Below are 14,508 nucleotides of genomic sequence, written 5' to 3' on the forward strand. Positions count from 1 at the left end.
CCGTAAGAAAAAAAATTTTTTTTTTCTTTTAATTATAAAAATATTTGAGTCAAGATTTTTCAAAATATTGAAATTTTTAATAATATATTGAACAAAAATATTTCTCAAAAATTGCAATTATTAATTTTTATATTAAATTCTACAATTTACTATGCAGATGAAAAATATTAAGAATTTTATGAAAAACAAGATTTTTTAAAAATTAGTTAATAATTTAGCCGCTAGGTAGCCTACAGCTCTCGCTTCCAGAAAAATTTTACCAGAGTATATATTAGAGCGTAAAGTAAAATCTGTTACTTTTTTATTTTTTAAAAGCTTATGATAACAATTAGCTTGATGAAAAAATTTTTTGACATTTAAAAAAATAGCCAATAGTCGCAACTCGCAGAAAATGGGACCTGATTTCTTATTGGTTAAAATTGAAGTGCGCGTAGCGCACTATTCAAATTTCTAGTTACTTATAAATTCTACATCTGAATTTTTTTATAAAATTCTACAATATACTATTTAGATAAGAAATGTTGGAAATTTTATGTTAAATAAAATTTGTTAAAAATTAGTTCATGGTTTTGCTACTAGATGGCTGACGTCTCTCGCTTTTAGAGTAATCTTACCAGAGTATATATTAGAGCGTCAAAAATAACTAATTTTTTTTCTAGTGTATTATAAAAATATGTTATTTTTTTTTGTTTTGAGAGCTTTCGACAAAAATTAACTTGAATAAAAAAAATTTTGATGTTTAAAGTATTAAAATGGTTGATAAGATATTAAAGAAAAATATTTCCTATAAATTTCTCTTCTAAATTTTTATATAAAATTCTAAAATATACTACTTAGATAAGAAATGTTTAGAATTTTATGTCAAATGGAATCTTTGAAAAGCTAGTTCATATTTTCGCCGCTAGATGGCTTACGGGTCTCACTTCCAGGAAAATTTTACTAGAGTATATATTACGGTGCCGCAAAAAACTGATTATTTTTTTTTTTACTATGAAAATATGTTACTTTCTTATGATTTGAAAGCTTTTAACAACAATTCGCTTAATAAAAAAATTTTTTGACATTTTAAGTATCAGAATGGTTGATTAAACACTTAAGAAAAATATTTCTTGAAAATTTCACCACTAAATATTCATGAAAAATTCCACAATTTACAATTTAAATAAGATATGTTTAGAATTTTATGCCAAATATGATTTTTTAAAAGTTAGTTCTTGATTTCGCCGCTAGGTGGCCTACAGTTCTCGCTTCCAGAAAAATCTTACCAGAGTATCTATTACCACCCGCAAAAAACTAACGATTTTTTTTTAACTGCGAAAATGTGTTCCTTTTTTATGTTTTGATAACTTTCGATAACAATTAGCTTGCTAAAAAAATTTCTTGACATTTAAAGTATTAAAATAATTGATAAAATATTAAAAAAAAATATTTTCTACAAATTTCTCTTCTGAATTTTGATATAAAATTCTAAAATATACTATTTAGATAAGAAATGTTTAGAATTTTATGTCAAATTAGATTTTTTAAAGTTAGTTCTTGTCTTCGCCGCTAGGTGGCCTACGGCTCTCGCTTCTACAAAAATCTTACCAGAGTATATAAAACGGTGCCCCCAAAGAACTGATATTTTTTTTTATTATGAAAATATGTTACTTTTTTATATTTTGATAAAAATACTTTTTGACATTTTAAGTACCAAATTAGTTGCCAATATATTAAAGAAAAATATTTCTCAAAAATTCCAAGTCTTTTAAAATCCTCACCGACTTTTATAGATAAAAATTTTTAATTTTAATTAATTTTATCCCACAAAAATTTACTCTAAAAAATATAAAAAATTCAATTTTTGGCCTTCTAAATTTTTAAAAATCTCAATCAAACTCTAAAAATTTCCTATCATTTAACAATTTAAAAATAACCCTATAATTCCATTAAATCTCACCGTCAACAGTTAGTTACCATCGTATCTCACCCAGCTGAGCGTGTATTGTCCGCCCGAAGCGATATCGGCAATCAGCGGTTCAATCGACATCATCACCAAGTGTCCTATCAGAGATCAAAAAATAATTTATATCCGATCAATCTTTTGTTACTATTATCATCATTATCATTAGCATTAACATGCCCAATAGCTAGAGAATATCCCTCCCTACGATCATAATTCCCCTCAATTCTATTATTGATCTCGCCGACATTTTAATTGAAAGAAGGAATGTTCTCACCGTAAATTCCAAAGGTGTTATCAAAAGCCAGGATAACTAGACTCGACACTTTTAACGCGTGTCTTTCATGCACAAGGTGTTCCCGGTGTCTCTTTGATTGGCACGCGACACTCACGATATCATCCAAGTTGTTTCAACCGCCTGTACGGCCTGTACGGGCTTTCCTCGGCTATCTAAAGCCTTGGCTGCATTAAAGTCTCCAAACGAGCTGGTGATCTCTCAGCTCTTCAACAAGAGGCCTGGAATAAGAGATCAAGTGATACTGGCCTGGCTGGACGTTGACAAGAAACACGAGTCATTGTTAAAAAATCAAAAAATCTATATTTGCTTGTTCCGTTCATTGGCATGCTGAATAAATGCTTACAAGCTACGTGATTGGAAATTAATTCACCGCGCTCTTGCTGAATTATTTATTTACGTTCTTTTAACGGTTGTTTTTTTCCAGGGGAAATAATAACACGTGAGCCTTTGGATCGTGAGACCAAGAGCATCCATGAGCTGGTGCTAGAAGCTAGAGACCAAGGAACGCCGTCTAGAGCGGCCAGGGTGCCGCTCAGAGTCACTGTGCTGGATGTCAATGATAATTCCCCGGAAATAGTGGATCCTCAAGGGGATGTTGTTAGTGTGAGGGAAGAACAGCCACCTGGGACTGAAGTCGCACGTGTGAGAGCTCTAGATTCTGATTTGGGGGAAAATGCTACTATTACTTACAGTATTCTAAAAGGTGAGAGTTTAATACGACTACACGGAAAAAAATATTCTTTAAAATTTACCTTTAAATTAACGAGAAAAATTACCGGACTGGTCAAATCTCAGAAATTATTTATTTTTAAATATTGACATTTTTAAAGATACAAGCTCATCCCGATATAACACTCATCAACAGCTTTCATTTGACTACCCACATACATTTTTTATATATTTTTCATTTAAACATATATATAATATATATTTCAAAGATATAAGCTCATCCCGATGCTACACTCATCAAGAGCTTTCATTTGAGTACCTACATGCATTTTTATATATTTTTTATATATTTATATACATATATATATATATATATATGAAAAATTGATGTGGGTACTCAAATGAAAGGTCTCGATATGTGTAACATCAGAATGAGCTTATATCTTTAAAAATGTCAAGAGTTCTCAAAATACAAGATCATTCCTGAATCATTGACATTTTTAAAGATATAAGCTCATCCCGATGTTTCACTTATCAAGAGCTTTCATTTGAGTACTCACATGCATTTTGATATATTTTTCATATGTTTATATATATATATATATATATATATATATATATATATATATATATATATATTTATATATATATATATATATTTATATATATATATATATATATATATATATATATATATATAATAACATATAAATATATAAAAAATTGATGTGGGTACTCAAATGAAAGGTCTCGATAAGTGTAACATCAGAATGAGCTTATATTTTTAAAAATGTCAATAGTTCTCAAGATACGGTTATTTCTTATTTATTAACATTTTTAAAGATATAAGCTCATCCCGATATTACACTCATTAAATGCTTTCATTTGACTACCAACATACATTTTTGATATATTTTTCATATATACATACCTATAATATATATATAAATATATAAAATATATGAAAAATTGATGTGGGTACTCAAATGAAAGGTCTCGATGAGTGTAACATCAGGATGAGCTTATATCTTTAAAAATGTCAATAGTTCTCAAAATACAAGGTCATTTCTTAATTATTGACATTTTTAAAGATATAAGCTCATCCTGATGTTTCACTCATCAAGAGCTTTCATTCGAGTACCCACATGCATTTTTGATATATTTTTCAGATATACATATATATAATATATATAAATATATAAAATATATGAAAAATTGATGTGGGTACTCAAATGAAAGGTCTCGATGAGTGTAACATCAAGATGAACTTATATCTATAAAAATGTCAATAGTTCACAAGATACAAGGTCATTTCTTAATAATATCATCCTTAAAGAAATTAAATTGTAACACTTAATATTTAATAAAAATTTCCAATTTTTTCAGACCGCGACTCTGACGGCTACAACGTGTTCACAATCGACCCAATAACCGGAATGATCCGTACAAAATCCGTCTTGGACCACGAAGAGCGCGACGTCTACCGCGTGTCCGTAAAAGCAAGCGACGCGGGTCGTCCCCCGCGTCACAGCATCCGGGCCCTGCGAGTAGAAGTGCTAGCCTTAGCGGACAACCGGCCAACGTTTACCAGCAGCAGCTTGACCTTCCACGTAAGAGAAGACGCCAGCATCGGTCAGTCCATCGGGTCAGTCTCCGGAGCAGGTCCAGCTGGCCGGGTGGCCTACACATTGGACTCCCTTGCTCCAGTGACTAACACTCCAGCCTTCGATGTCGACCGGAGCTCTGGGCAGCTGGTGGTTGCTCATTCTCTTGACCGCGAGAACGTCAGCGAGTACCACTTAAAGATCCGTGCTCTGGACACCACTTCGATAGGAAATCCTCAAAGCATCGCGGTCTCTGTTAAGATTGTGATTGACGATGCCAATGACAACGCTCCTAGATGGCCGCTGGACCCGATCTACATCCGGGTCTCGGAAGCGGCCGCTCTGGGAACTATTATTTATAATTTGACCGCCACTGACCTGGACAGCGGAATGAACGGCGATCTTCGCTATGATCTGGTCAGTGAATTTCCCGGGAGCGGAAGTTTTGCTGTTGATTCACTCACCGGCGCTCTCAGCCTCGTCAAGCCTCTGGATCGCGAGGAAAAAACTGAGTACATGTTATTTTTACGCGCTACCGATCGCGCTCCTCTTGCTGATCGCCTTTCGTCCACTGTCACCGCTAAAATTATTGTATTGGACCAGAATGATAATGATCCCGTATTCGTCGCACCTGAGGTCAATAAAATTACTGTTACTACTGATTTATTACCAGGTATGTACTTTTTTTTATTTTTAAAGGGCGAAGTGGAGAAAAATTTTTTTACCTGATTTCAAAATTTATTTAAGATGTAATAGAAAAATAAAATTTTCAAAAATACGCACGGGATAAAAAGGCAAAATCATATTATATTATGTGACGTAGCGCTTCATATAAAAACTGGAAAAATTACACAGGAAAAAAAATTTGCTTCACGGAAAAAACAAGATAACAGTGGATATTATCACAGATTATACTGATTAAAAAAAAATTTTCAGATAGTAGCTAGTATAATACAGATTACAATGAGTATAATCCAGATTACAATGAGTATAATACAGATTACAATGAGTATAATCCAGATTACAATGAGTATAATCCAGATTACAATGAGTATAATCCAGATTACAATGAGTATAATCCAGATTACAATGAGTATAATCCAGATTACAATGAGTATAATCCAGATTACTATGAATATAATCCAGATATCACGTAGTATAATCTGGATTTTTTTTTAGCTACAATCTAAAATTTCTTTTTACCATAGATATCACTGAGTATAATCTGGGATTATATCCAGTGACATCTTGTTCTTTCCGTGTAGATTAAAATTAGCTTGAAAATTTTTAGAGACGGGGAAAAATTTTTACAAGTTCGGAAAATTGGATTTTATTTAGAATTTTTAATTTTTGGAGCTTTTCAAATTCATAACTTGTAAATCAATGAAAATTAAGAAACCGGATGAATTTTTTCTTAAAGAAGAGAATTTGCGCTATAATTTTTGTTTGAACAATTTTTATTTAATTCCATTAATTATCGAGATATTAATTTTCAAAGATTAACTATAGGTTACTATTACTAATAATCTAAATTCCCAATTTTGGATCGTTTTTAAAAGTTCTAAAAATTCATAACTTAAAAATGAATAAAAATTAAAAAACCAGATGGAATTTTTATGAAAGAAGAGACTTTGCACTACAACTTTTGTTTGAACAATTTTTATTTAACGCAATTAAATACCGAGATATTAATTATCAAAGATTAACTATAGGTTACTATTACTGATAATCTAAATTCCTACTTTTGGACAGTTTTTAAAAATTCATAACTTGTAAATTTTCGAAAATTAACGAACCGGATGAATTCTCCCTTAAAGAAGAGTCTTTTTGCTACAACTTCGTATGAACAATTTTCTCCTAACTCCTATAATCATAAAGATATTAATTTTCAATGATTAATAATGAAGAAGCTATCAATAATTTTTCAAAATTTCAAACTTTTAGTTGACCTTAAAAAATTAATAACTTTTAAACTAATCAAAATTAAGAAACCGGGTGAATTTTTTCTAAAAGAACAGAATTTTCCCTAAAATTTACATCTTAACAATTTTTTCCTAACTCCCATAGTTATCAAGATATTAATTTTCAAAGATTAATAATGAAGAAGCTATCAATAATTTTTCAAAATTTCAAACTTTTAGTTGACCTTCAAAAATTAATAACTTCCAAACTAATGAAGATTAAGAAACCGGGTGAATTTTTCCTAAAAGAAGAAAATTTTCCCTAAAATTTACATTTTAAAAATTTTCTTCTAACTCCGTTAATAACCAAGATATTAATTTTCAAAGATTAATTAATAATGAAGAACCTATTATTAATAATTTTAAAAATTTCAAACTTTTAGTTGACCTTAAAAAATTAATAACTTTCAAACAAATCAAAATTAAGAAACCGGGTAGATTTTTCCTAAAAGAAGAGAATTTTCCCTAAAATTTACATCTTAAAAATTTTCTCCTAACTCCTATAGTTTCCAAGATATCAAATTTTCTTCTTAACCCCGTAAAATCAACTAGCAAAAAAAACCCAACTATTATTTCAACTTTTTTCCTAATAAATTATTTCTAGGAACAAGCATCGTGAGAGTAATAGCAGTAGACAAAGACACAGACAACAATGGCCGAGTATCCTACGTAATAGTCTCAGGAAACGAAGAGTCAAGATTTTCCCTCGGCTACGATTCGGGAATTCTAACCCTAATGAAGCCAATAGCCCGAGACACGGTTCTGCAAGTGGCAGCAAACGACCACGGATCGCCACCTAGACGCGCAGTGATGAACCTGACAGTAGCGATCGCCGTGGGACAAAGCAGAGGGCCTCCGCGACTCCTTCTGCCAAACCCAGTGGCCACCGTCTCGGAAAATCTGGCCGTCGGCGGGTTTATTATCAATGTCGTTGGATCAGCTCTCGGCGAACAAGGTAAGCTTCTTATTTAAGTTATTACTTAAACTTATTTTGTTGCGTTTGATTCGGTGTGTTTTGTACTCTTGCGGACAGAAGCTGACGGAAAAATACGGGAACAATGGTCGCGTATATCATCGTGTTGCAATACGCATATATAATAGGCAAATGACCGAGAGTGTTAGTGCTGGAGATTCTGATGCTGATGGGGAATCTCTGCTGAATTATACTGTACGGGTGAGATAGTATAATGGTGATGCTGGTGATCATCCCAGAGGGGATGGTCTCTATATCCTCATACCTGAACCAGAACGTTTCCACGTACATACTTCAGTACGTGAAGCTAAAAGCTTTGTTCAAACCGCGCTAAAAATCAACAACACGCTAAACTACGTACTCAGGAATTTTAAAATTGAATCTATTAAACACTAATACTATTGTCTGCCCATTACATACTATAAATATTATATTCATGAATTCTTTAAGATATTTTACTTTAAATATTTCATTTTTTTGTTTCTATGGGTATTTTCTCCTGATTTATTGCCGGTTTTTCTGTTAGATTAATTAGAAAAGACTAATATTTAGTTAAGAAAAAAAATCCGACAAAATGGCCGATAGAATTTTACTTTTAATTTTTTAATTGGTAGAATTTTATGATTTATTGGAAAAATTTTTGTGTCGAATTTTTAGACGAAGAAAAAATTATTTTTTTTTAATAAATTTTTTTTAGTAAATGATTTATTAATATTTAATGAAATTTATTAAAATATTAAAGAATTTTATTAATGCAAAAAAATTACTTTGAACCTCTGAAAATTTTTAAGGTACTTAAATACCTAGATTTTAGAATTCTAACTGCGAGAATTGTAGCCACCTGGCGGAAAATCTTTAAACTAAATTTTTCAAAAAATTCTGCTATCAATTTAGTATTAATAAAATATAAATTTAGAATAGTTTTATTTTGAGGCAAAATTTGGATAGAGTTAGTTACTGGCTTTGCCGCCAGATGGCTACGCTTTCTCGATAGTAGAAAAATCTTACCAGAGTAAATAATAAGAGCCGAATTTTTTGATCTTGAATTATTTTGAATTATTAAATTTATTTCTAAAAAATTAATAAAATGTGAATAAATTTTATTTAATTAATCATTTTATAAAATCATTTATTAACAATCAGTAAAATTTATTAAAAATTGATAAATCCGTCTAGGAGTGCAAAAAAAAATTACTTTGCTGAGGATTCGAGCGCGGGACATTTAAAAATTTTTTAAGGAACTTAAATACCTAGATTTTCGAATTTTAACTGCGAGAATTGTAGCCACCTAGTGGAGACTTTTAGAACTAAATTTTTTAATTGATTTTTTTATTTAAAACTATTAAATTTCTTTCTGGAGAATTGATGAAACGTTAATAAATTACATTTTATAAATCATCATGTTTAAAAATTTTTTATTAAAAATTAATAAAATTTATTAAAAATTAATGAATCTGTAATTATAAAAAAAAAAATTCTTTGTCCAAGATTAGAATCCCTGATTTTTAAAAATTCTAGGGAACTTAAATACTCAAATTTTAAAATTCTAACTTCGAGAATCGTAGCCACCTGGCGGATACTTTTTCAACTAAATTTTTTTACTTTTTATTTTAAATTATTAAAATTACTCCTAAAAAATTAAGAAAACATTGATAAATCATCATGTTAAAAAATCATTTATTAACAATCAATAAAATTTATTAAAAACTAATAAATCCTTCTATCAATGCAAAAAAAATTAATTTGTTGAGGATTAAAACCTTGAACCTCTAAAAATTTTTTTAGAAACTTATATACCCAGATTTTAGAATTCTAACTGCGAAAATTGTTGCCACCTAGCGGAGACTTTCAGAACTAACAATTTTAAATTCATTTTTGAAACTACCGATAAAAGAATTGATAATCTATCAATAAATTTTATTAAATAAATGATTATGTTAAAAAATAATCTATAAAAAATTACTAAATCCCTCTGTTAGTATAAAAAAAAATTTCTTTGTCCAAGATTCGAACCCAGGATTTTTAAAAATTTTAGTAAAGTTAAATACCCAAATTTTAATACTCTAACTACGAGAAGAGTAGCCACCTAGTGGAGACTTCTTGAACTAACTTTTTTTATCCCACTAATTTTAAATCACAAAATATTATTTTCAAGACACTAATAGAAGGAATTATTAATTTTATTAACATTAAATTATACCCAAAATTTAAAATAGTGGCATTTATACTAAAATAAAAATCCTAACTGCGTAATTTGGGCGGTAAAAGCTTAAAATTTCCAATTAAACTTGAATCTTGAGAATTTATCATCAAGTTATAGAGCTTTTATGTAAATAAAGAGTGTAGCAAAGTAAAAAACTGGAATCTAAAATCGTTTAAAGCAGATCCGGCCTACGCGAAAAAAATACGGTCCTTTTATATAAATGTTTGTATGTTAAACTCGAATCGGACTTAACTTTAAATTTAAATTCGGCTTTCCATTCCGGAGCCGTGTATACAAGCACACTGCCCAAGAATAATATGTTTGTGGTGGTTAAAGGACATTCAATATACATTATATACAATGTTGCTTCGACGACACTGCCCGTCGAGATCGGATTTCGGCCGCATTGTAACCCAGTATTATCGTTATTTACGATAAGGCTATATTAATCGTAACATCTGTTCCTTTTTATCCTCATACTAGTCCTCGGGCTCTAAATCCTCGCACATAAATAACGATTACCTTTTTTATTTCCAGTTAATGTTACTTTCGATATTCCAACGGGCATCGCTGACGACAAATTCACTATTTCTTCCACGGGAGTCGTCTCATTGGCAGCTCCGCTGGATCGCGAGAAGAACCATCGGTACTCTATTCCGATCCTTGCTAAATCTACTAAGCTCCTGGATCTCACAACTTTGGAAGTTAATGTTCAGGACGAGAATGACAATGCTCCGGAATTTCGGCCTGGCTCTTGTTACACTCTCGCTGTTCCTGAAAATCAAGATGATGCTGTTATTCACACTGTTGCTGCTGTTGATAATGATGAAGGGGCTAATGGAGAAATTTCTTACAGTATTATTGGTAAGTTTTATTTTTTAATTTAATATATACAGATTTTTTAATAAAAATTTTGAAAACAAAATTTAATTTTTAAGGCAAGAAAATCGACTCTAAGTTTAAGAAAAAAATTTTTAGAAGTTTAGAAAGTTTAGAAATATTTAGTGGAAAAATTTTTAAAATTCGCTTGATAAATACAGATTTTTAAGCAAGGATTGGAAAATAAAATTAAATTTAAATAAGGAAAAGAAAATTTAATTGAATATTGAATATTAAATTAAATTTAAGGAAAAGAAAATAAAATTTAATTTTTTAAGCTAATTTTTGAAGAAAATCGACACGATTCAAGTTTAAGAAACAATTTTTTTTTTATTATGAAACAGTGTCATTAATTCTCTGTTTAAAAATATTAATTAAAAAAAATTAGTTCTCTACAAATAATATATCTATAGATATATACTGAAAAATTAAAATCAATTAAAAATTGTTCAAAAAAATTCAAATCTCATGATAGTGAATTTTTTTCAATGAATATTTTTAAACAATATTGTTAATTTTTAGAAAAAATTGAATCATTTTTTCTAATTATTAATTTAGAAAAAAAGTTAGTAGTATAAAAACATTTTTGACTATCAATAAAAAATTTTCTAAGGATATCTTCGATGAAAAAAAATATAATTAAAATATTTTGAAAAATTTATAATTTTTAAGAAATTTTTGATTATAATATAAACTAGCAATCTTGCAGTCACTACGTGACTGCCGTGACTTGTGACCTATAAATAAATAAAATTTTGCTTCATTAAGTGAAAAATTATGTTAAATTGCACTGTACTTTTTTAAATATTGACGATTTTAAAGATATAAGCTCATCCTGATGTTACACTCATCAAGAGCTTTCATTTGAGTACCCACATGCATTTTTGATATATTTTTCATATATACATATATATAGTATATATTTTAAAGATATAAGCTCATCCCAATGTTACACTCATCTAGAACTTTCATCTGAGTATCCACATGCATTTTTGATATATTTTTGATATATACATATATATAATATATATAAATATATAAAATATATGAAAAATTGATGTGGGTACTCAAATGAAAGGTCTTGATAAGTGTAACATCGGGATGAGCTTATATTTTTATAAATATCAATAGTTGAAAAGATACAATAAAATTTCTCAATTATGTATCTAGAAACAAAGTATTTTTGAATGCAGCCTAAATACTTATAATAAATTGACTATTGGTGAAAATTTAACTAATAATATCATTAAATGAATTTTTTAACTTATAAATTTTTGATAAAAAGCATCAATAAAATTTTTTTAATAATCAATTTTGAAAAAAAAAGATTTAATAGAATTTATAAATGACTTTTGTTAAATTGCACTGTACTTTTTTAAATATTGACATTTTTAAAGATATAAGCTCATCCCGATGTTACACTTATTAAGAGCTTTCATATGAGTACTCACATGCATTTTTGATATATTTTTCATATATGCATATACATAATATATATAAATATATAAAATATATGAAAAATTGATGTGGGTACTCAAATGAAAGGTCTCGATGAGTCTAATGTCGGGATAAGCTTATATCATTAAAAATGCTAATATTTTACGAGATACAAGGTCATTTCTTAATTATGTATCTAGAAATAAAGCATTTTCGAATGCAGCCTAAATACTTATCCTAGACACAAAATTTTTCTTATTCTCTTAATAATATAAATAATGAAAAATTTTTCCAGGCGGAAACGTAGGAGGAAAATTCAAGCTAGATCCAGTTACCGGTCACTTATCAGCATTCAATCTCGACCGGGAAACAGTAGCGCGGTACAACCTCGCGATATCCGCTAAAGACAAAGGACGACCCAGCCTGGAAACCCGTTGCAATATCACCGTAATCGTAATCGACGTGAATGACAACTCTCCGATGTTCCTGAGGGAGCAATATCGGCCCTCCAAGGAGTTCTTCCCTCAGACTCCTCAGTACCAGTTCGCAAACTCGTACCCTCACTACATAGCCGACAAATACGTAACCTCGATATCTGAAGACACGGCTCCGGATTCCTCGATTCTCAGTGTTCGAGCCACCGATCCTGATCAGGGGATCAATGGAAAGATAACCTACGTGATCGCTGAAGAGACTTCTTGGCTCTTCCGAGTTGACAATTTTACTGGAGTCATCACAACAGCTGGGTAAGTCATTTTACAATCATTTTTTGTTAATAATTTTGATTTATAATTTATTACTAATGTTTATTAACAATTTATTAATTTTATTAATAATTAATCAATTATATTGATGATTTTAATATTTATTGGGTACTAATAAGTGTAACACACTAAAATAAATGTCAAATTGAACAGTTAAAGACTCTAATAATTAAAAAGAAATTAAATTTGAAAGTTAGTTTGAAAAGTCACCGCTAGGTGGCTACAGTTCTCGTAGTTAGAGTTCTTAAATATAAATATTTAAGTTACTTATTAAATTTTTAGGGTCTGGGTTCAAATCTTAGTCAAAATAATTGTTTTTTTTTTTATATGGACGGATAAAAAATTTTTTTTTGATATTTCATAATTTTTAATGATTATTAATTGATAATTTTTTATGATTGAGTAATTAATAAATTTTTCTATCAATGTGTTAAGACATAAATTTAATATTTTAAAATATTCAGTAGAATAAATTAGATTTCAAAGTTAGTTTGACAAGCTTCCGCTAGATGGCTACAGTTCTCGTAGTTAGAATTCTCAAATTTGGATATTTAACTTTATTAACAAGTTGAGGTACAGGGTTCAAATCTTGGACAAAAAAGTATTTTTTTTCTAACAATGAGTAAATTTGTTGATATTTAATAAATTTTTTTAATTCGTTCATGATTTTTTAACATTAAATTATTGAATTGATAATTAATAGCAACCTTGCACTCAAAACGTGACTGCCGTGACGTGAACTATAAATAAATAAAATTTTGATTTAATAAATAATGAATTTCGTTAAATTGCACTGTACTTTATTAACTATTGACATTTATGAAGATATAAGCTTATTATGATGTTACAATCATCAAGAGCTTTCATTTGAGTACCCACATGCATTTTAAATATATTTTTCATATATACATATATATAATATATATAAATATACAAAATATATGAAAAATTGATGTGGGTACTCAAATGAAAGGTCTCGATGAGTGTAACGTCGAAATGAGCATATAACTTCAAAAATGTCAATAGTTTACAAGATACGAGGTCATTTCTTAATGATTGGCATTTTTTAGGATTTAAACTCATTTCTGTGTTACACTCATCAAGACCTTTCATTTAAGTACCCACATGGCATTTTTTATATATTTGACATACATAGTATTTGTGGAATATATATATATATATATATATATATATATATATATATATATATATATATATATATATATATAATATATAAAATATATAAAAAATTGATGTGGGTACTCAAATGAAAGCTCTCAATAAGTGTAATGTCAGGGTGAGCTTATATCTTTAAAAATGCCAGTAATTGATAAGATACAAGGTAATTTCTTAATTATTGACATTTTTTATAATATAATCTCATCCTGATGTTACACTCATCAATACCTTTCATTTGAGTACCCACATAGCATTTTTTATATATTTTACATATATGGTATTTGTGACATATATATAATATATAAAATATATGAAAAATTGATGTGGGTACTCAAACGAAAGGTCTCGATGAGTGTAATGTCGAAATGAGCATATAACTTCAAAAATGTCAATAGTTTACAAGATACGAGGTCATTTCTCAACTATTGACATTTTTTAAATCATAAGCTCATCTTGATGTTACACTAATCAATACCTTTCATTTAAGTACCCACATGCATTTTTGATATATTTTTCATATATCCATATATATATAATATATATAAATATACAAAATATATGAAAAATTGATGTGGGTACTCAAATGAAAGATCTCAATG

The 14,508-nt window shown here is 29.1% G+C and overlaps 1 protein-coding gene and 1 long non-coding RNA gene across 2 annotated transcripts in view; one reads left to right on the forward strand and one right to left on the reverse strand.

Moving 5' to 3' along the window:
* The window catches only part of LOC123271073, a 76,569-nt gene extending 66,275 nt beyond the window's left edge, over positions 1–10,294 (reverse strand). Inside the window, exon 1 of the long non-coding RNA XR_006510772.1 lies at positions 10,173–10,294. This is a non-coding gene — a long non-coding RNA (uncharacterized LOC123271073). The remainder of the gene's footprint in view (positions 1–10,172) is intronic.
* LOC123271071 (protein dachsous) overlaps positions 1–14,508 on the forward strand; it is a 296,162-nt gene that overhangs the window by 255,622 nt on the left and 26,032 nt on the right. The window contains exons 7-11 of the mRNA XM_044737301.1: positions 2,665–2,943; positions 4,296–5,186; positions 7,079–7,429; positions 10,188–10,514; positions 12,262–12,712. Of these exons, the coding sequence (XP_044593236.1) occupies positions 2,665–2,943; positions 4,296–5,186; positions 7,079–7,429; positions 10,188–10,514; positions 12,262–12,712 (2,299 nt within the window). The remainder of the gene's footprint in view (positions 1–2,664; positions 2,944–4,295; positions 5,187–7,078; positions 7,430–10,187; positions 10,515–12,261; positions 12,713–14,508) is intronic.

Source organism: Cotesia glomerata, linkage group LG8, assembly GCF_020080835.1.
Source record: "Cotesia glomerata isolate CgM1 linkage group LG8, MPM_Cglom_v2.3, whole genome shotgun sequence".
Taxonomy (NCBI): Eukaryota; Metazoa; Arthropoda; class Insecta; order Hymenoptera; family Braconidae; genus Cotesia; species Cotesia glomerata.